The 21,329-nt window shown below is 38.2% G+C and overlaps 1 protein-coding gene across 1 annotated transcript in view; it reads right to left on the reverse strand.

The window, feature by feature from the left end:
- Positions 1-19,409, reverse strand: part of DOCK2 (dedicator of cytokinesis 2) — a 196,222-nt gene extending 176,813 nt beyond the window's left edge. The window contains exons 1-7 of the mRNA XM_074603976.1: positions 19,191-19,409; positions 8,815-8,898; positions 5,988-6,028; positions 3,589-3,644; positions 3,332-3,428; positions 2,470-2,618; positions 264-399 (exon numbers count right to left, since the gene is read on the reverse strand). Of these exons, the coding sequence (XP_074460077.1) occupies positions 264-399; positions 2,470-2,618; positions 3,332-3,428; positions 3,589-3,644; positions 5,988-6,028; positions 8,815-8,898; positions 19,191-19,242 (615 nt within the window). The 5' untranslated portion in view covers positions 19,243-19,409. The remainder of the gene's footprint in view (positions 1-263; positions 400-2,469; positions 2,619-3,331; positions 3,429-3,588; positions 3,645-5,987; positions 6,029-8,814; positions 8,899-19,190) is intronic.
- Between the last annotated feature and the right edge of the window lie 1,920 nt (positions 19,410-21,329).

Genomic DNA, 21,329 nt, shown 5'->3' on the forward strand with positions numbered 1-21,329 from the left:
AGGAATCCAAGAATGGACTTAGAACCAGGTTTAGACACAGGCTTTCAGCCAAACCCACAGCCTGAATCCAATGCACAAATGCAGCTAACTCCATTTGAGGCTTAGCCGTATTTATAACGTGGATGTGAATCTACTCTTAGTTCCGTCAGAGGCAAAAGTTTCCAACAACTTTTATGGTAGAAGATTACATTCTTTGACCCTTGTACTGGTTTTTGTTTTTGATTTTAGCAAATGAAGCATTAAGTTTGGCCAGTCATTCCTACCATTTCCTCCTTAATTCGCTCGGTGATTTTATTAGTCGCTTCTTCATGTGCATGAAATAGGCTGATGACACTGGTTTTATCTGGATCCAAGATATTTCCATCTTCATCTCTAACTATGAGATCTAGCTCAAGTATCCTGTGAAAATACAAGAGCATAATGGCAGGATTATTTCTATAAAAATAAAGCTTAGAATGTAATGCACAAGGAGATGTGTCAAGTTTTAAAGCAATAAAATAAGTTTAAATATATGCAACAGTATTTGATTGTAGAAAAATTTAACTAAACCCCACGATTTTCTTTTCAAGCTGTTGTACAGTATTTATCTGTTTTTGGAGTTTATAGTAATGTCACCAAAGCATTTAAATGCCTGTCACATAAAATAGATCCACCACGTGCAGTGACGTTAATCAGTCTTCATCTCTTTTGCTTTTTAACGTATAATCTTTGTACCCAAGATGGTAGGTTTTTCTTGTTCCCTTCTGCTTTTATGTTGTCCTCTTACTCTCCCAGACTCATTACTTAACTAACTACTATGTGCTGTTCTCCTTTACTCTCATACAAATCATGCTCTTTTTCCTTCTGCTCTTTTTTTTTTTTCCCCCTTCAGCATTCAAAACTCAAGTCTTACCTCCATACATCCTACATATTCTTGCCCACAGTGCCATGGTGTCACCTTAGCCAAGGGATACCCTTTCTTGCCTATCCAGGATCTCATTCCTGCATCCCCCTCTAAAATTTGTCTACTTCATGCCAGACTGTACCTTTCATAATTTCTAAAATGTACTGGCTGCCCTTAGGGCACTGTTAATGTTGTTTGAAGCAGTCTGGATCAGACGGCAAGCCATAGTCATCACCTTACATGATTATCCACAACCTCTTCTGATTCAGTGTTCAATCTCCTCTCCCAGAATAACCCACTCAGCCTCCATTGTCATTCCCCTTTATTCCTTCTCCACAGTTTGGCAAGTTTCCTTCACGCATCACAACTCAACCCTATGCTTTCAGGCACTTAAAAATACTATCCAACTTGCATTTTTCCTCTATACAACCCCAAACCATTTTAAACACTCCTGCTCCTCTAAAGGAAGAGGCTTACTGTCTCATAATTTGGAAAGAGTGTGAAAACAAAAGTCCAAAAGCAAAGAAGTGTTAGTGTTGTCTTAATCAGAGCTAGGCTTCTTTGATTGGAGCATTTCAAAGTAAAATCTGTCTTGGAGTGACCATTCAGCTCCACATACTGTAGCAGGATACACATATTCCCATAGTGTATTCCCATAGTGTGTTCTCGAAGAATACAGTTCATCAGAAATCTGTGCATCCAAATCACAGTGAACAAGTTAAGAGTTTCGTAACATCTTGTGGTCATTGTTTACATCTAGCCACAGGTAACTGAAAACGTTCAGCTGCATATAGGCCTTCGGGCCACACTAACCACAGTCGCTTGCAATAGCTAAATACAGTTTATAAGCAGATTCCAATGCCTATAAAACCAATACTGTGAAGATTTGTTTACCAAGCTCTCTCTCCGCCTTATCAGACGGTGGAACACCGCTCAACTCCACATAACCCCATTTTTGCCAAAAGTGTGTTGTGTTGCAGTGACTTTTCATTAGCCAGAAACAGACAAGGCATTTTATCAAATAGCCATGCTACCCCTAGTAGTTTCACTTCTGTGAAGTGAACCAGAGTTCTGCCTGAAAGTTCCCTAATAAACTGGGGGAGAGACAGGGTGGTGATGCGATGCCTTTAGCAAAGGCTCTGTACACTTCAGACTTTTCAGACTTTTGCTGTTTATCCACCATAGTAAGGTGTCTCAGCAGCACTTCTGAAGTGGTAGCATAACACTATTAGAGGTAGGCTGTGTTTGTGAAGGATGGACAAGTTTGGGGTCCCAAGTACACTGATGTTATATGTATATAAAGGCCAGTTATCTGACCTCAAATCTTTACAATAGACAAGCTGATATATCTAATTGACAAATAAATTAATAAATTGAAAAAGCAATTTTCTGTGAGAAGCTTCAACATGGTATCTACTGTTATCACAGGAATAACAGAGAGAAGTTTGAAAAGGAAGGTTCACTATGTATACATCTCACATTAATGAGTTACAAAACTGCAAACAGGAAAACTTTATCATCATCTCTGTTCTAGGTGGATGCTTTAAAATAAATCATGTTTTCCAGAAGCAACATAGGCCACTTACTTGTTACCGTAGTCAATTTTGGAAGTGACTTTCTGTTTGAGTTCTTTGAGCTCATCTTTTGGCAAAGTCCCAGACAGAAGCTGTGACCGCCACTCCATTAAGTCATACATCATAGACTGGACCTGCTGGAACCGCTCTTTCTTATTTGTCTAAGATATAAAAGAAAACAATAGGTTTCAAGCTTCAAGTTGAAGTGGAACGTTGGTCTTGACAGTTAAAGGATTTCCAGTGTCATATTTAATGCAAAATAATTGCAGGAGCAAGAATTAGGTCAAGTACTTACAAGGAACACAGATGCTGATGCAGTGGCCGTTTTGACTAATAACTTTTATGTATTGGTAAAAGCACTCACAGGAAAAAATGCCTCTCATCTCCAAGATTGAAAAAAATATGTTTTTCTTTAAGAAACGTAAAATTAAGATATCGAAAGTAAAAATACTGAGTTCTTGAAATTGCCAGTTGTTAATAGCTACATGTTCCCAGTAACCTTTGAACAACTTTTGTTCTAGCATCCCAAGAACATGGTGAATCTTTTTCAAATGCATCTTAGTTATGTTTGATACTCCTGTCTTGAAACACGTCAACTCTACAAAGAACAATTAAGAAAAATTTATCATATACAGGGTACTGAAGGTTGAAACTAAAGGCCTGAAGTTACACCACTCTTCAGCAGTAAGTCAGCCTTTTAATTTAAAGCCATTGAAGAAAATGGTAATCATCTAAGCAGTGACGAAGAAGTAATTGCTTAAATCCTCCCAGTTCCTGCCCCACATCTAAGAAAAGACACTAATTTGAACAAAACCTCAATATGCATAAATAGAACTAATTAACAGGACACAAAAAGCATGGAAAAATGTCATACCACATAGAGCTGTTTCCAGATGCTTCCCCATTCCCAGAGAGTAGTGGTAACTTCTTGAACTAAAGGAATTTCAGCAGGTATTATGTTTTCTGTATGTCTAGAAAAGAGAAGAAAATTTAGCACAATGGAAATGAAAAAGAGTATCTGAGTTTCATGGTTTTGTATTATAGTTACTGTGTTTAAGGCATTTAAATGCCTTAAAGCTCATTCTTTAACAGACAAGATCCTTAATGTAATAAACCAGTTAAATTCACTACCTTTTCTTTTCAACAGTAACTTCCTTGATGTGGATGAAAGATTTAGGAAATATTCCCTGTTGAAGGAGAAAAAAGAAAATACAATCCACTTTTATTCTCCAAGAATATTTAAGTAACAAATAAAAGCTTTCCAAAATCCACTTCTAAATTTTCTTCGTAAAACTGTGACATAAACTGTAATCTCCAAATTAACTACTGCCTATCGAGTTTTCTGACCAGCTAGATGCATTTGTTTGACAGACGAAGAATTGAAGTTTTGTCATATCCTTTTACACAAACATAGAATGCATAGAATTACATTTCTTCATAAGAAACACAATCATCCACACCCACCCCCTATTACTCCCACAGAAAACAGTACATACAGTGTAAATACAGTAAAGAAACTTTTTCTCTGTTCATCAGCCCATACATTTCTCATTCTAGGAAAAGAAATGCAGTCTAATTTAGAGATCAGTGTGATTATCAAAGCAGAGAAAAGACGCTGATATAGGATCATCACATCTAGTGAAAGAAATATTGATAGACAGAGGGAATGACTCAGGATGAATAGCAAAATAGCCACTGACATGAAGGACAGTCAACTCAAAGTTTACTTTGAAGCATAAGAGCCAAGAACACTGTGCGTAAGACTAAAATTGCTTTAGGAAAAAACCCAACCTTTCATTTGCAATGCACAAAGGAGGGAGACACTTAGGAAAGCCATAAACTCTCAGGCATTCTAGGTCTATGTGGCACCACTGCGATTGAGATTATGGTCTCATTTTGTACTACCTAGGGCCAGACAGTAAGATGCAGCAAAGGAGGCATCAGATTTCATGACATTGTCAACATTTATTGTTAATTGACCTGCGTAGAAAAACACGGTCACCAGACAAAATGATCTCATGTGATGTGTCCTTGCTCTACAACAGCTGAAATGCCTTAGGTCATCCTAAAGGAATGTTTGACAGTCAATCTATCCATGATAATCCTCTCATTAACTAGAAAATCTAGTCCTGGTAATTAAGCTAGGTTCTTCTTGGATTCTTCTCTCTTCAGTAACTGACATGCGTTATGTGGTACTTTAAAAAGCATTTCTGTGAATTAGATTTCAGCTTTTGTAGCCATTTTCTTTTAGCACGAGATCTTAATCAAAACACAATCATGTCTTATCACTTCCACAGTTTTTAATTAAGATTTAAGTTCAAAAGAGTCCAGGAAGAAGCAAAGTAAAAGAAGAAAGTCCCATCGATACTAAATTTAGTGAAATCTTAGCTTATGAAATTAATACTACTTCTTAAAACATGTTATGCATGTTGAACTTGAAGGCCTTTAGCAATATTAAGAATTAGTTAAAAGGAAGTGGTTAGTTCTGGTCAGTATTTTCCCTTTTTAGTTTTAGACTAAATTTTAACCAATTCAAATGAAAAATTGAATTAGAACAAACAGCAGTAGCATTTTGAGACAAAAGAAATGTCAAAGGAGTATTTCAAACACAGTTGTATTGGACAGGGTGGGAGGACGGTTAGCCATTCTCTCATATCCACCCTCAGTTAGTGCAGATCAACCAGCTGATAGTAACTACTTTGGGGAGCTTCCACTGAAATACTGTGCTGTAACGAGAACTTACAGTGGACTAACTTATCTCTGCCCTGGCTTCCACCTCATCTGTCATGAGCTAGAAGTGGAAGCAAGCAAATAAGGTGTTCTGTGCAGCTGTGTTGGAGCTCATAGAACACGAGAAACAAGATAGAAGTCTGGAGAAAACAATTATGCATGATTATCACAAACAATTATTTATTTCTCTGTCTTTTAGGATGTGTAGTCATTGAGCAATGAAGTGAAACATTAATTCAAGCATGTAATATTTCCAAAAGGAAACTAAAATATTTTACTGTCACACACAGTTTGAAAATTAGTTACTCTAAGTTAATGCAAGTTACTGCTAATACCTAAAAGTCACTGTAGATGCCTACTGAATACAAAATAAGAAAAAGGAGAAATAGACAACTTCAGACTGTTCTGATTTTTTCTGGTGGTGTGTTCTTCGTCAACAACTGTCTCTCTGCTCCCCAGATATCCTGTTTTAAGTGGCTGTCAAGGTTTTGTACAGCCTTTTTCCAGGCTACAGAGAGAAACAGCTTCCACCAATCATATTTCAAATGTCTTCATCAATCTGTTAAACTGAAGACACAGTAATTTTTTCTTCATTGATCTGCTTCTCCCAGTCCTCACTTCTAATATTTACCAACATTGTTCAGGGCAAATGCTGATAATTTTATTCATCTTACAGGAAACAGAATGGAGATAGCTGACTTCAGAGACCAAAGTAGGACTCTGATAAGAGATAGCAAAAACCCGCTTCATGGGTTGTTTCCTTAAAAATAGTGCCGTAGATATGAATAGCGTGATCTTACCTCTGATCCTTTATGTCTTACTAGATAACCCTTGTACCAATCTAAAAGGAAAAAAGAGTGCCTTTAGTATGATAGAACATATGCAAAAAAAAGCATGTAATAAGGTCACGGGTTTTGTTCCATATAAGAACTATCTAGCATAGGATGTTCAAAATTTATTACTTACTTCAAAAATACATTAGCATGACTTGCACATTAGCAAGTATGATTATATGGTCTACTCTCAGGTCTTGCATAGTAATTACAGATAATCTTGCACAGAATTTAACACCCCCACACTGACATAAAAAAGGTAGGATAAGTGTTTTGTAATGTAATATAACACACACACACACACCTCTCTCAGGCAAGATCATTCATGATACTGGATAGCCCATAAAGTTTTTTTCAATTGTGTTCTAGGTGTAGTATTAATCCAATACAGGACATGGTTGTTATATATCCAGCTTCCTTGAGTATAAGAAGAGTAAGCCATCTTTCTGCCATGAGGAATTACAGCTTTTGGACCCAACTTGAATAAGCAGCTTCCTAATGTGAATTTCCAGTTAGAACCTCAAGAAAATGAAGGGCTATTATGGGGCTCCTGCTCCATTCATAACTAGAAACCCCTTCCAAAAAAAAAAAAAAAAGAAAGTGCAGTATTGTAGTAGTGGCAATTAAAATACTAATTCAGACTTTGTTCCATCTATACCCTAGTTAAGTCACAATAAACTTCTACAAAGAACATAAAATTAAGAGATTACTAAATTGCAGCAGGAGCCGCATCCACTGTGCACACATTCCATCATTAAACATTACCTGTACAGCAACAGTATTCAACTCTGTTACATACTTCTAATTCACCCTAAAGAAAGCATTTTATGACTAAAAGCATACATTTTCTGACTATAATTGCATGAACAGATATTATCTCTTCCCTACCACCTTCTCTCTCACCATTTCACAGGTATTTTGGCCATGCAACCAAACAGTACTGTGACAAAGGCAATGTTAAAAGTCAGAAGAAAATCACTGACCTCAAGGAAAGACTCAGGACAGATTTTTTTTCAAGTTTTTTAGCAATGAGATTTTTTTCCCCAGTATCTTCTCAACAATAAAATTCCAACTAACTTCTAAAACTGAATTATTTGCACATAGTCTCCAATTTACAACCAAGCGTGTAAAATCTACTTCACCCCATTTGCTGTAACTGCACATGTATGTTCTGTGCATATATTTTGTGAATGCAAACCAAACTAAAATAGCATGTAAAATGAGCACAAGAAAAAACCCTGTTACTGTTGGTTACTCTTCAGCTGCAGCTGGCAGCATATTTTTTAAGATACCTGATAAAAGATCAGCTTCCTCAATTGCACAATACAGAAGATTCCACTTCATTGACAAACGGATTTCATAAAGCAACCTATGACATGGCGTGTTAAGGGTAGAGGATTCAGAAGAAACTTCTAGATAAAAATGACCCCATAAGATCACCATTCAACTTGTTAGGCTGGGCTGGCAACCTGACAACAAACATACCACGGGAGTCAAGTCTGAAGCACTGTTTCTGCAATTAACAGAGACAATGTAGGGATAAGGAGGTATTTTTTTTTCCTTAGCCAATATGTTTAGAATGGAGGCTTAAAGAAATATGCACACCTTTCATTTTTTAGGAGAGGACATGAGATGCATTTGTTGACAAATAGTCTAATGAGTGACATCAATATTTTCACTGATGCTTGGACATACTGAATTTCTTTTACAAATAGAAGAAGGAAAAAAAAATGCTTCTGTGCTCAAACAGCTTCAGCTTCTTTGCAGCCTTATGACCACAACATACAAAGTGTCTTTCAACACTGAGCTCTCTCTATAACTGCATAATGCAGCAGTTGCCATTTCTCTTTAGTATAACTACAGTTCCTAAGATACAGCTGATAGACAATAGAAGCTGGTTGAAGACAATTATTTTACAATACATTTTGCAAAGCTTGAAACACCTTATTTTTTTTTTTTAAACTCTTACCTGGTCAAGAACATCACTGCAGATTGAAAATAAATTACTGTTACAAGGACCTTTGCAGATACCTAACTGTTGAGTTAGTAATAATAATTGCAACCTTGTTGCTTTATACTAATAAAAACTTCAGCTCTGACAGACTTGGTAGAGAATTCAGTAAGATTGTGAAGGTACAGATCAAATCAATGTGGAGGAATACACTATCACTACAGTACTGAAAATTAATTCAGCTTCACAAACATACAAAATTTTATTTTCGCTTATTGTTCTACTGCTTGTATTTGGTCAGGTATCTCCACATACTGACTACATAAGTTTGGATCAGCATATTGACTGTCTATCATGCATGACTTGACTTGGACTTCTGCTGTTCAGTAAGTTGGATGGTTTTCAGAAATGTTTCCATCATGCTGACCTACAAACTACTGTAACATACTAGATTTCCATCTTAGACTGTATACTTATGACTAGGGTGATTAATATCTCCTAGCGACAAATATTTAGTTTAGAGGCAAAAACATACTCCAATAAAATATCAATCAAATCTAATGTAAATTCAATCAGGTATTTTTACAAGCTAGCATAAACTTCACAAACCCTACATTCACCTTGATGACTTCCTCATTTGGTAATGGCTTCCCAAAAAACCACATATACTATAACATTTCTGATTTTGGCTCTCCAAAAATGAATAGGTTCTTCCTCAAAATAGAACACCACCACAAGTAAAAGCATTAGACAACTACTTATGCAACATGGGGAATTATTGTGAAGTAAGAGGATGAAGTTACTCACGCAAAGAAACCTATAGCCTGAAGGCAACTGACTTACCTTCACAGGACTCCAAGATATGGACCACATCACCAATCTGCAGAGGTAGTTGTGGCATTCCTGTGCCTTTGAAATTGTATATAGCTGAAAAATTAAAGGACAAAAATACTGTTTTTTAATACAGCCATACACTACAATTAAACTGAAAAACACACATCGTTATTAAGATTCTGATACTAGGATAAACACCCTAGAATAAACAAACAGAACCACAATTCTATCAAGAAGTTTCATCTGTTACCATTACTTAATTTCTTTTCTTGTGAAAACCAAAAGGTGTTGAAAACAGCCAGTGCTGAAGACAAGGAAAAACCAGCATATGCATGAAAATAACCTATTCATAATAACTGCTCTGCACAGGACTTAAGAGCACCTATTTGGATGCAGATCTTCAATATATACATCTTCACTGTGCTGGAGAATTGTTAGTCTACTGGTCTAAGAATTTACGTGCACAGTTTACAAAAATGTATTGCTACACTGCTGAGAAGGGCCGCAGAGACACACATGAAAACTGAATTTACTGAATTCTTTCCTGGCTTTAGATGCTTCATCTTAACATGAAACTGTGTTTCATATGGAAACTGTAGAAAGTTTCGTCATTTTCTGTATTTAAACACTTGGTCAAGAACACAGGAGCAGTGGATTTTAAAAGCGTCCTAATCAGAAGCCTATCTATGTGTGGTTAAGAAACAGTTAAGTTTCAGAATTTAAGAAACTAAGCTTTTTTACTAGTTCTTACATTCTAGGGCTACAGGATGTGGGCAGCTATGGTAAGCATTTGTTTCTGTATATTTTTTCTTCATGACTTGGTTATAGACTTTTACAACAGCATCACAGAGTAGAAGTGGTTATTAAAGCTAGTATCACACAGGGGAACCGATTAAAATATGTAAGCCTGAAACCACAATTAAACTGTCCAAGTAGGAACCATACACTAGTGACTAACCATGACCTCTGTTGTGCAGTAAAGATATCAGTCGGCAGAGTTTTCTTCCTTTTCTCATGACAGCGTCCCAATCCATCCACACATACAGAGCATCCAAACTGGCAGGATTTTGGATTTGGGGAGAACTGATCTAGAAAGCTGAGCCTACCTTCAGTATGTTCCTCAGGGTATTCATATCTGCTAGGCCAAAAGGTATACTAATGACACGTTTCACTTAAACGTTTCACTTAAAATTATGTTTAAAGTCTCAAATTAAATTGACTTTCATGAAAATGCCTAAGGTTGGAGTGTAGAGCTGAACAGATGCATCCGCTTCACTTTTTCAGGTGTTCTATAAATTTTGTTTCTCGTTTCTTTTGTAATTGTTATATTCATTATATTTCTGGAACAGAAGTTAGAAAGAATTTCAGATTTAATTAAGAGGCTTATTGGACCAAAACTAAGTTCTTATTTTTGTTGACGTGAAGAGGCCTTCCAACCAGCTCCTCCCCCTGGTTGGGTGAAGCAGGGCTTGAATCATTAAACATAACAGGGGGGGAGAAAAAAAATAACAACTTTGAAGTGAGGCTCTGCCGTCCAGATTCAGCCATTTATTCAAGATACTCTTGAAGACGTTTCCTCAGTGATCCTTGGAGAACTGCCTTAGCTCCACACAAAATTGAATTTAAGTAGTAGATGTGTAGTGAGGTTCTGACTGGCTTCCTTTCATTAGTCTTGATACCGATTTCAAGAAATGGAAGACGGCAAACAACCCTCCTAAGTTGTCATGATGTTTAAAGAGATACTTCCAACTGAGTGTTTTGTTTGGGGGGTGTTGGGGGGGTGTGCTCTTAGTGTTTTTCAGAAATGTCCATATAGATTAAGTTTAATGGACTAGCATATACTATATATTTCAAAATATGCACTGCTCTGCTTAGTCTCATTTGTCTCAAAATACAGATGCAAATTACTGAGTCATACTCACATTGCATATTGGTTTTGCTCTCTTAAAAACTTCATTTAACAGCAATTATTATATTGAAAAGTACAGTAAGAAACTGACAGAGGAAGTGGCTATATCAGCTAAGACTTTTCTAAATGAGTAAGTGGAAACTTAATGAGAGATTTCGCTGTAGAATTTGGATTGTTTGGTAGGATGAGTTTAACAAATTCCTGTACAAAGTTTTAAGCTGTAGAGCTATCCAGACTTTTTATGGTAAGAAGTTGTCTCCCATATACCATTGCAAAAAAACTCTGTAAACAATCAAACAACCAAATACCATCAGCTACATCCTGATGTATTCCCTATAGCAGACAGCTTAATTATAATATCTGCTAATTTTTTTGATTATTACCTGTGAAGGAAAATTTGACAATTATATCCAATTATATCTTCTGTCAGCTGTAACCGATACCATTTCCTTAAAAACTACAACCCTTTTATGTTGCGAGCATCACTTCAGAGTTCACCAGCCAAGAGCAGGGTTCTCTTTCCTCCACCCTCTGTCGAGATCTTTGGGGTTGCGTGTGTGTGGTTTTGTGCACACAGACACATATTCCATTTATTTTCCTCTTCAAAAATAGTATATGAAAAACCTCTATGGACTTAAAGTGGTTTTAGTAGGATACTCACAACAGTTGTATTTTTGAAAAATAAACTCTCCAGCCAGTAGAAATAAAGGCCCTTTCAAATAACTCCAAAGAACTTTCTACCACTGCCCTCCCTGCATCCTCTGTCCCAGCCACAGATACGAAATGAGACGGTACCCTCAAGGCACAAAAGGTGGCCTGCTTGAAGGCCCCAGCATTCCTTCTAAATTCCAGTAGCAATTACTGACCTCAGGAACAACCGATGTCATGGCAATAAGGTTGGTGGGAGAGATTTGGACAGCATACGCCCTCCCCAGCAGCGTCAGGGTAAGGTGTGCCTGTCACAGTAGTGTCTCTGTACACAGATGCTGCCGGATTCTCCCAGAAAGGCACAGAGAATGCCCAGGAACTCCAACCTTAAGACAGTGTTCCTAAATATGGACTTTACAGTTTGTTGAGAATACAGTTAGCAAATTTCCCCCTAGATCAGCAAAGAATAAAATCTTTTTAGAGCTTACCATAACCTCAGTGGTAATTTTATAGCAGGACACATACACACACGACACCCAAAATCAACAAAAAACCCAATGCAAAACCCCCTTAGATTCCAGGTGTTTGGTTTAGCTCCCTCAGGAGATGAGCTGAAAGCCAGCACACCACCACAATATTGCTTCAGAAAGCAAGCCTACAAAATACCAAGTCAAACCACTAATATAAAAGATTTTCCAAACTGAACCCTGCTCAAGCACAAGTGGGCTCTGAATTGTCCCCGAGGAAGATGGAAGTGGTTGCCCTCACTGCCGTGAAGGATCCCCAAAGAACCCGTTCTTGCTCAGCCAAACAACACGTGCTGTAAAGACGGCTTCTCTCAGAAGCTCCTTTGCTTTTCGGTAGCTTTTCGGCTACCACTCTCATTCATTCAGCCACCCAAAGAATAAGTGAAGATATCTGCCAGCGGCCATCCCAGTGGCAAAAAAATGAGTGTGAAAGCAGAAGAAAATTCCTATGTTTCCATTTAATCCGTACGTATCTATTAAAGCCAGAGCTGTCGGATATGATACGCACATTCTCCCCACTAGATCTATATGTGGGTATGCTGTTGAATATATACATGGCTATGAAGCCTGTTTCATTAAGCTACATAGATATGTGCGTGTTTTCCAAAGCAGAATAATGAAAGTCTGTAGAGGACATTTCTCTACCAAGACACAAGGTAAACGAAGCAGTCACTCTTTGTTCAGAGTAGGCTTCCTGTTACAATATAATTTCAACCAACCACAGGTTGAGACAAACATAGTTAACACTTCACAATTTAAATAACATGCCCTCAATTTAGAGGATGACAAGCAGAAAAAACCTCAAAAATAAAAATCATTATTTGTACCTCATTTAGGAACATTCACACACAAAACACTCTAGGAAAAACTCACAGTAATCCAGATAACAGAATCCCTTCCTCAGAAAGCTACATTTCCTCAGTATTCGTGTACTTTAAAAAGCCAGATTCTTGCTATTCACACGATTACACTGTAAGCTAATGCAAGGTGGGAATGGTGAGTGAGGGAAACACCCCAGACCTGCAGCCCTGAAACCATTTGTTATCCTAATCTTCCTACCTGTCTTTCCTGCCTGTGAAGTCCCTGCACTGTTCTTCGTAACAAATACAAGCATTACCTTGTTTCAATTTTTTGTGACTCACCTGTTATTAATAAGCCATGTTTCAAGTTGATTTCCTTGGCTACTTTCCCCCCTTCCACTTAAAACAGAATTTAAAAAAAAATTGAGTTAAGAGCTGCTTCAGCAAAGCTATAACTTCACTTGACCATAATAGGAGGACTATCTGGAATGATTTCTATGTAATAGCTCATGAAGGGTTTTGCATATTCAGACAATTTATAATGAATAGCCTCAGCAAGAATCATGTTCCATTTTGTTTCTGAAATATTACAGCTCTACTTTCATGAGTAGTAATGTAAAAGTAGTGCCTTCTTTCTGTACAGATCAATTATTTGTGTCCATTTACCATTTTCTTCTTGTGAAAACAGGGGGAAATTACTCAGCAAGGACACTGACAAACTTCTGTGAAAATATTATGCAGTCCTAATGGAATTGCTTGACTTCTGGAAAGAAATCTATAGAATTTGTGTTCCAGTATTCCGAGTTCAGGATCTTTTCTTAAATCTCACAGAGCAGGTGTGCTATAATGAACATGACCTGAACGCAGTTCTAATGAATATTTCACAGGTCAGGGACATGTACCAAAGCTCAAGGTGGGTTAGAGACTAATTTAATTTAATGCAAATCATGGTCAGCAAAGGGTAATTCCATTTCTGAGATTAAAAAACACCCCCACCTTCGATAACAATTGAATACAGATTTCTTCACATGCTTAACCATGGGGCCAGATGGAGGTTTTAGCTGACTTGAGCTACTTATTTTCCTTCTTAGGCACAATAAAGCCAGTATAAGAACCAGGAAGTTCTAACATACCCAACTAGTTATGTGAAAATATTGTTTCTGACACTTTATCTTTTCATGGAAAAAACCAGCATTGTCATTTTTCTTAGAAGTCTTTGAGAAGAACAGAGTATTTAACTGTGCTTTTTCCTTTTCATGAAAGATTGTGGATAAAGAGATTCCTTTCCCAGCTTTGTCTTCATCTTACTTCAGTTTGCCTTTTGCAGCGAGCTGTACTTTACAAAACTGCTGTTGTTTCCCAAGCCGGTACAACAGTCTGTTGGGTTCGGGGGCTGCATTTCATGAAGAAGGCAACCAACCCCGAACAAAGCTCTGCCTCCTTTGCAGCTCAATCTACATAGGTTTCACAGAGATGCAAAATAATTTTCAACGGTCTTCAGCAGGTGAAATCAGACAAGTCAGTCACAGCCCTTTGTGCTCAGGCTGAGCATATGCTTTTCTACAGTTTCAAAGTCACCCACTCCTCCCCTCCCCCCAGCTTAACATTTCAAATTGACAAATCCCCGTTTTCAGATTCAGCAGTACAGGAGTAAATCTGACACTGGAATCTAGCATGTCAACATATTTTGCCAGCCCATAACTTTTTCACAAGTGTGATAGTTTCCTCAAGGTCTGAGCAGGTATCAAACGCTTTTCATCTTGCACATTACTAGGAAACTGTCATCCAAGACCACGAGCCTACCAGGACTTTCCTGCCTTGTACCGTCCATAGAAGTAGCTTACATTTATGCCGGGAATGCTTCAAGACTAAGAACAAGCTTTATGTGTAAAATCAGGAATATAGTTTCCAAGTGCAAAGCAGAATATTAGCTGTCTGGAGTATCCTGTTTAATTAAGTGAAATACAAAATTGAGCGCATAACCAAGAATCTCAGCTGGGATTGTGCGGTCTTCAAAATCTATTCCGCTCGTCCAAAGGTTGGGCCAGACACTGTCAAGCTGAAACTCTGCTCATCAGTGGAAACTGAAGGCATCAGGCACACTTCTAACGAAAGACTTAGAAATTCAACACAAGAACCATTCATCAGATACTTGAAAACAAAGCTTTCTGAAAACATAGAAGACAAAATAGCCCTAATATGGCTAAAAAGCTTCCAGTCGATATTATTCCAAAAGCTTGACAACTGTCACAGACTTTGTCTCAGTAGACTCAGTTTACCCATATTTTTTAATTTTCCTGAGACTCAAGAGGCATGCTTACAACAGACCTTAAATTCCAAAAGCACTGTATGTGTGACTATAGTCGTCATACCCCCTATTCCAGGGCTCACTAGTCCGTGAGTTTCCTATAGTTAAAATTTAGCAATTACAATAGTTTCCCATCAATTTTTAAAAGCATAAATTTATTTAATTTCCAAAAAACCTCTTTGAACACTCTTCCAAAATGAAATCCTCATTGTGACTATTTCCCTGATTGATTTTCTTTTTTTTTTTTTTGGGGGGTAGGGGGGAGTGGTTATGGGACAAGACAACTGGTGGTGGTGGTATGTGTGGGGGGGTGGTTTATGTTTTGGTTTTTTAAGTCATTCTCCCACTATTCTTACCAACTTATATATTGAATATATGTAAGAACAAATACATTTAGTTTCCAAGATAAATAAAGGAAAATAAAACAGACTGTGCACCAACAGCTTGGCTAAGAAAAGGAACTCCTGGGTATAAGCTATAGCTTATATTGAATTTGTAGTTAATAGTTAACTTAAGTTATAATTCAAAAGCAAGAATGGAACCCTCCCTACTGAAGACCACCTGCAAGAAAGAGTTACACGTATGAGTACTTACAGAACCAGTATTCTATTATTGTTGGGAAGTGTTTGGTTATTGCTTTGCAACAAGAGAAGAGCTAAGAGGCAAAATTATTGAATACAAAGTTGATTCTTTTTTACCTCAAACCAGGACAACTGCAGACGTTGCTGCAATAGTGATTTTTTTTTTTACATACAAGTATAAAAAGCTCTTACAATACAATGTTTAACAGAAGAACCTTCTTTAACCCAGGAAGCAGACTTACTCGGGGTGAGGGGAGAAACGGCAAGAGGTAGTACTACTACCACACATGATGACACAGCTTGCACAGATTCTCTTTTACATCAAAATCCCATATGTGCTTGTGGAAATACCAACGGGTCCACAGAGTCGGTTCTCCCCAGTGAATTATATTTGGTTTGGGCTTCCCGTTGGAAAGCACAATCCTACCTACCCTTCTTCAAGGAAAAGTTCAATAGGTGTGGAGGACACATCTAAAAGAATTTGTAGAGCAATGCAGTAATCTGTTATGGCTATGGTAACTACGATAGAGGGAACGTATATTCAAAATACATATGACAATGTTAAAGAGCTCCTGTTATTTTCCAGCTTTGAAATGCTTTGTAGCACAGAGTCCTCAAGATCTGGTATCTGCCAGCTACAAATTTTACAAACTAAATATACCTATCTGAGGCCTCACAGCCATAAAACTTAAGGAATTATTTCTATAAACAGTAGGCTTAATCTCAATTGGCCTGATATTAGTCCTGCACAGGCAAGGTTGTACAGTTTTTGTTCTTGAGCAAGTGACTTCAGGGCTAACCAGGTTTACTTTATTATTTTTTTTAATTCATACAAAGGAAAAGGTATCATCTTTGAGAATTATCAGAGTGTAAAGCAGAAGTCCATCTGCTGCTTCACAAACTGGATATATCACTTCCTTTACCAATTTAAAGGATATTTATCAAAGCTTTGATAAATTTGTTGTTTGCTTTTAAACACTAGCAAAGTTCCTTAAAAATACAGATGATCAGTTGCAGCATTTCCTATTTGGTGCTCTTGATAATCCCTTCTCATTATTCACGCTCTCTGCGGATTTCTTTTAGTCAAACAGCGGTTGTTTGCTTCTTTGAGCCAATCTCAACAGTAGGTCGAGTGCTAACTGGCTTTTTCTTAATTGGCAGCAGGAAATGAATTCTTAAAACTTGCAAATAAAAAGTAAAATTGAGTTTTATTTTGCCCTCATCTTCACTCTTCCTGACACAAAACCACCACTGATATCCTAAATGCTTATTAGTGTCCTAAATGCTTATGCAAGTTCGTCTTTCAGTTACTTCTAGCCCCGAGTCCACAAGTTACAGGTCACCGTGTTGGCACCTGGAAACTTCCCAAGTCTGAGGACTCCTCATCCACATGATACACCAGAGCACAGAGTATTCAGTGAAGAGACTGACTTGAGTAATCCAAACGTGCCTTTAGCACATGAGCACCTGGAACAATCAGACTTCTTAATGCTAACAGACCTTTTTCAAGACTTCCAGTCTGTTCTAAACCCAGATAACCAGACCGAAGGAGACCACAGTCTTCTCAGGAGGATGGGTGAGAGAAGGAGAAGCAGTATTTCTAGCAGACCACATTTCAGAAAGCAGTACCTGTGCGTAGGAGTGATGCACTGATACCACCCTCCGAGCCCCACGCGGTACATACTCACTCTAAAATGTGAGTGCCATAGCTGTTAGAGATCACGATATTTGAAGAGCAAGAGCACTGGCCCACTGCCAGATCAAATTAAACCTAGTCCTTCCAAGTTCTTAAAAAGTCTTGAATTTGTGTTGTTTCTGTGGCAGTTTAAACTTAAAATACTGCCTTTAAATCTTTTCTATTATTTGCTTTCCTTTTATGCACTAAAAAGTGTTCATGATAACTGATTCAGTTTAAAGCTTACTATTTTGAAATAAGTATTCATAGATCAGAGGTAGAAAAGGCTACTGCCATACAAAAAAAATATTCAGACTATGCAATTTAAGTCAAATAATGCAGTGAATTGTTCAATCACAATACATTGTAGTCTTCATGGAAACAAACTTCACTGGATTATCATTGGTTTATGGAGTAATATATTTCACAAGATGATTTTTATTCTGCGTGGTTTGCTGTACTTTTCACGTACCGTAGAGGCTACTATAGCATATTAGCTTTTTGTCTACTTGGTCATCACATTGGCTGTGGAGTTACAAACGGGCAAAACTTCCCTGGCTGCAAAGCATGGCAGACCGGGAACGAGCGACAGATCACAGCCAGGGGCCTTTTCAGGGGACACACATTGGTCAGACTCAGGAGGTCGGTCCGCTGCAGGGGGACACGCAAAACAAATCATTCACCTGTAGCACACTTACCATCAAGTCAGGTTGTTGGGCCCCCATAACATTAAAGATTACAGTGCAAGAAGAGCAAGCCTTTTTATAATTACGTGAAACTCACCCTGACCCAAAATGCGCCCTGTAAAAAGATGCTACCAGTGAAACTTGTTTTATATTATTCCTGTAACTAATTAGTATCTAGTACTTTTATCCATATGCAAGAGAACATCCGTCACTAGTATGGGGATACAGAGACCACTTCCAACAAGTCAGTCATATTCTCCCAAATAAATCACTTCCAAAAAATAAGTGCAAAAATTAAGTACTTCCTATTATTTGTAAAACTGAAACAGAAAATATTTACACCCTTTATTTTGTAATATAAACTGTCACCAGAACAGGCTACTTCCATTTCACAATTCTGCCACTGCTGCACATGGAAGTCGAACAGGAAGATGTTCTTTTCCTCTTCTTAATTCCTTGATGATTCATTTTGTTTCATGAAGCCAGTTGGGTGGGATTTTTTTGTTTTTAATGCCTATCACAAAATATTATGGCCTTCTTAAAATAAAAAAAAAAGTCTTTTATAAGAATTTGGGGACTCCAGATTAATAGCTATGCACTAGTAGGTAAAATAAAACATAAGTAGTGCAAGATTAACTGTCTTCTGTATGAGAACCATCAGTTAACTTCAGCAGCACATTTATTACAAGTGCTTCAGCTTTGATTCCTAATTTTAAGACTTTTTTTTTAAAAAAAAGCAATTCAGTCCTTTATGCAAGATAAGAGGATTTATTTTAAGAAAAAAATATGGTTGGAAGATGACTTTCCTTCCCAATAGTATTACTCACCAACTCATACACAGGGTTTTCTGTAACCTCAAGCGACAGCCTCTCAGAAGTAACTGCAGGATTCCCCTTCCCCTACATTTGTTCCCCATAACTTCTACCTGACACTTCTTATACAACATACTACTTATTTAATCTTTTTCAAAATATTGAGGTGGGAAAAGCTGCGCTACTGTGAAAGTTCAAGATTTGAGAGGGGGGTAGGTGCGTAGTGGGGCCGAAGGGTCACGTCTCCCAAGCTGACACTCGTGTAATTCTTGTCATTCTGTAGGAAAGATTAAAACTTTATACAAAATGGATCATTTCAATTACGCCACAATGGTAAAGTGGAGGGTGTCAGCTCATCACACCAGAGAAAACACCTGCCCACATCCTGTTCAGAAGTTATGAAGACAAAACTGAAATGGCAGTTTACTCAGTTACATACCCACGCCGCTCTTCTCTGTCTTCTGCCAGCTCGTCATCGTACAGGAGTCCATGAGGCTCCGAAGGATGCCCACCGCCAAGGAAACCAAGATTTACAGGATTCAGGCTTCAAGATGGGTGACAAAGGCTCTGGAAGCAAGATGCATTTCCCGGCTGCTGTCACTGCGTTCTAGCGGGCAGGCTCAGGCAGCTGCGAGGCTTCTGCGAGATTTGCTGCTGTTCCGAGCTCCGAGCTTCCTTCCTCTTTTCTCAACTCGAGATACTGTACCCCAGTGTCATGGGGGAGGGGAATCCCAAACTGGGTGTTTCTGTTGTGTGACACTGGCTGTAACACATCAGCAGGCTAAAAGGAGAAAAACCACCGCAGTCCTCTCCCGCACCACCCCAGAACTCAAGTTCTAAGCTGGAAGGCTGCTGTGTGCCAGGCCAAGCTGCAGTAACAAGCTCTAAACATCGACTAACTCAGTTCTGGAACATCAAGGAGGCCTTATTTCTTAAATGACACCAAAGCCAGATTTTAAATATTTGACTCCATCAGACACTATATTTTTTTTTTCCATAATAGACTATCCCTTAATAAGGGAAACTAGGACAAAGCCACATTTCAAACCACACCCGTTCCTTTTTATTTCTGTCATTTTACCTTTGTAGGACAAAGTAGGAGAGTTTCTCTTTATTCTCTAAACAAAGCAGCACTTTCTTCAAGACTTATTGTCAATACAAAGCTTCAAGTAGTAATTTATGGGGTATATATTGAGCCTTTACTTTCACACAGGCTGCTGTGTGAGTTAACTTACCTCAGGACATTTTGCATGTGCAAAGTTGTTTGCAGTTTGGATTAAGGACAACATACCGAATTGAAGACAAGTACATCACCTTCGTTCACGTTCTTCACTTATAGTATGGAATTAAAAATAAAACAAAAAAACACACAAACACACCCACAAAAAAACACACAAAACAGGAGACGTGGTATTTATCTCCTGCTCAGTACAACAGTCATATCACAATCCCATCCTCTGGATACTACTTGTAACTTAGCAATCATTGTTTATCAAAACTTCTACATCCATCAGGATATTTTTGATAACACATGACATGGCAGTTCTTGATTTTCACCAGCGATCACGAGAAACAGACTGCCAGTCTGTCTTGTTGCACATGGAATTCCTATACCTATTTCTGGAGAAAAACCACCTTAAACTTTACCATAGATTTGCTTGAATTGCCTAATCTTAACCATGTCGACATACTAGCTTAGCAGAAGCATTTAACTAGTTATTTTTTCAAAAGAAGTGATACACAAGAAGCTTTACCTCCAAACTGGAACCCAATTTGCAGTACTTTTCTGATGCCCTGAATCTCTTCCATCTTAGAGTTCTGTTTCTGCAAGTACGAGACATCTAAATACCACTGTACATTTGACGACAGCTCTGTCCCCACTTCAGAGCTCACGCTGTATTTCTTACCATCCCAGCTCACCACTGGAGAGCCTGAGCTCCTGAAGTCCTTGCTGCTCCCCACCTGCCAGCCCCCCCAGCTCTCAGCACTGCACACATCTGCTGCTGCTTCCTCCTGTCATACTTTCGTGATGATGCTTTTGCACCTACTGCTACTTTCCCCATCAGTCAGCTAAGACAATCTCCTCCTCTCCCTGTCTGCAGAAGTCCCGGTTGTAATTTCTAACACATGGATTGAGCAACAAAATATTTGTATTTTTTCACCTTTAAGAGGAAAATGCATCCAGAGAGTAAAGCATGCTTGAACCTTGAAATCCTATGTTCCTACAGCAGAGGACAAACACCAACAAGGGTCTAAAGAACTAAGGTGGATAATAGTTACACCCTTTGTCAGGGATGGGTTTATTCCAAGTGTTTGTTGTTTATTTGTGTAATTACCATTCCACAGAAAGTAGTGGACAGATAATCATTCGTTGCCTTCATGCCCCTCTACTGTCTTTTCCTTATGTCTTTTTCCAGCAGAAGGTCTTCACGGGCAAGTAGAAAATACCTTGCTTCCCAAAAGATAAAACTCTTTCTGCCTAGGGAACTCATGGGTACAACTTACCTTTTGGGGCGTTGGGGTGCAGGCAGAGGAAGAAGGGAGAGAATTCTCGCTTCCTTTAATACTGCTATCCATT

The sequence above is a fragment of the Larus michahellis genome, chromosome 11 (genome assembly GCF_964199755.1).
Source record: "Larus michahellis chromosome 11, bLarMic1.1, whole genome shotgun sequence".
Classification (NCBI taxonomy): domain Eukaryota; kingdom Metazoa; phylum Chordata; class Aves; order Charadriiformes; family Laridae; genus Larus; species Larus michahellis.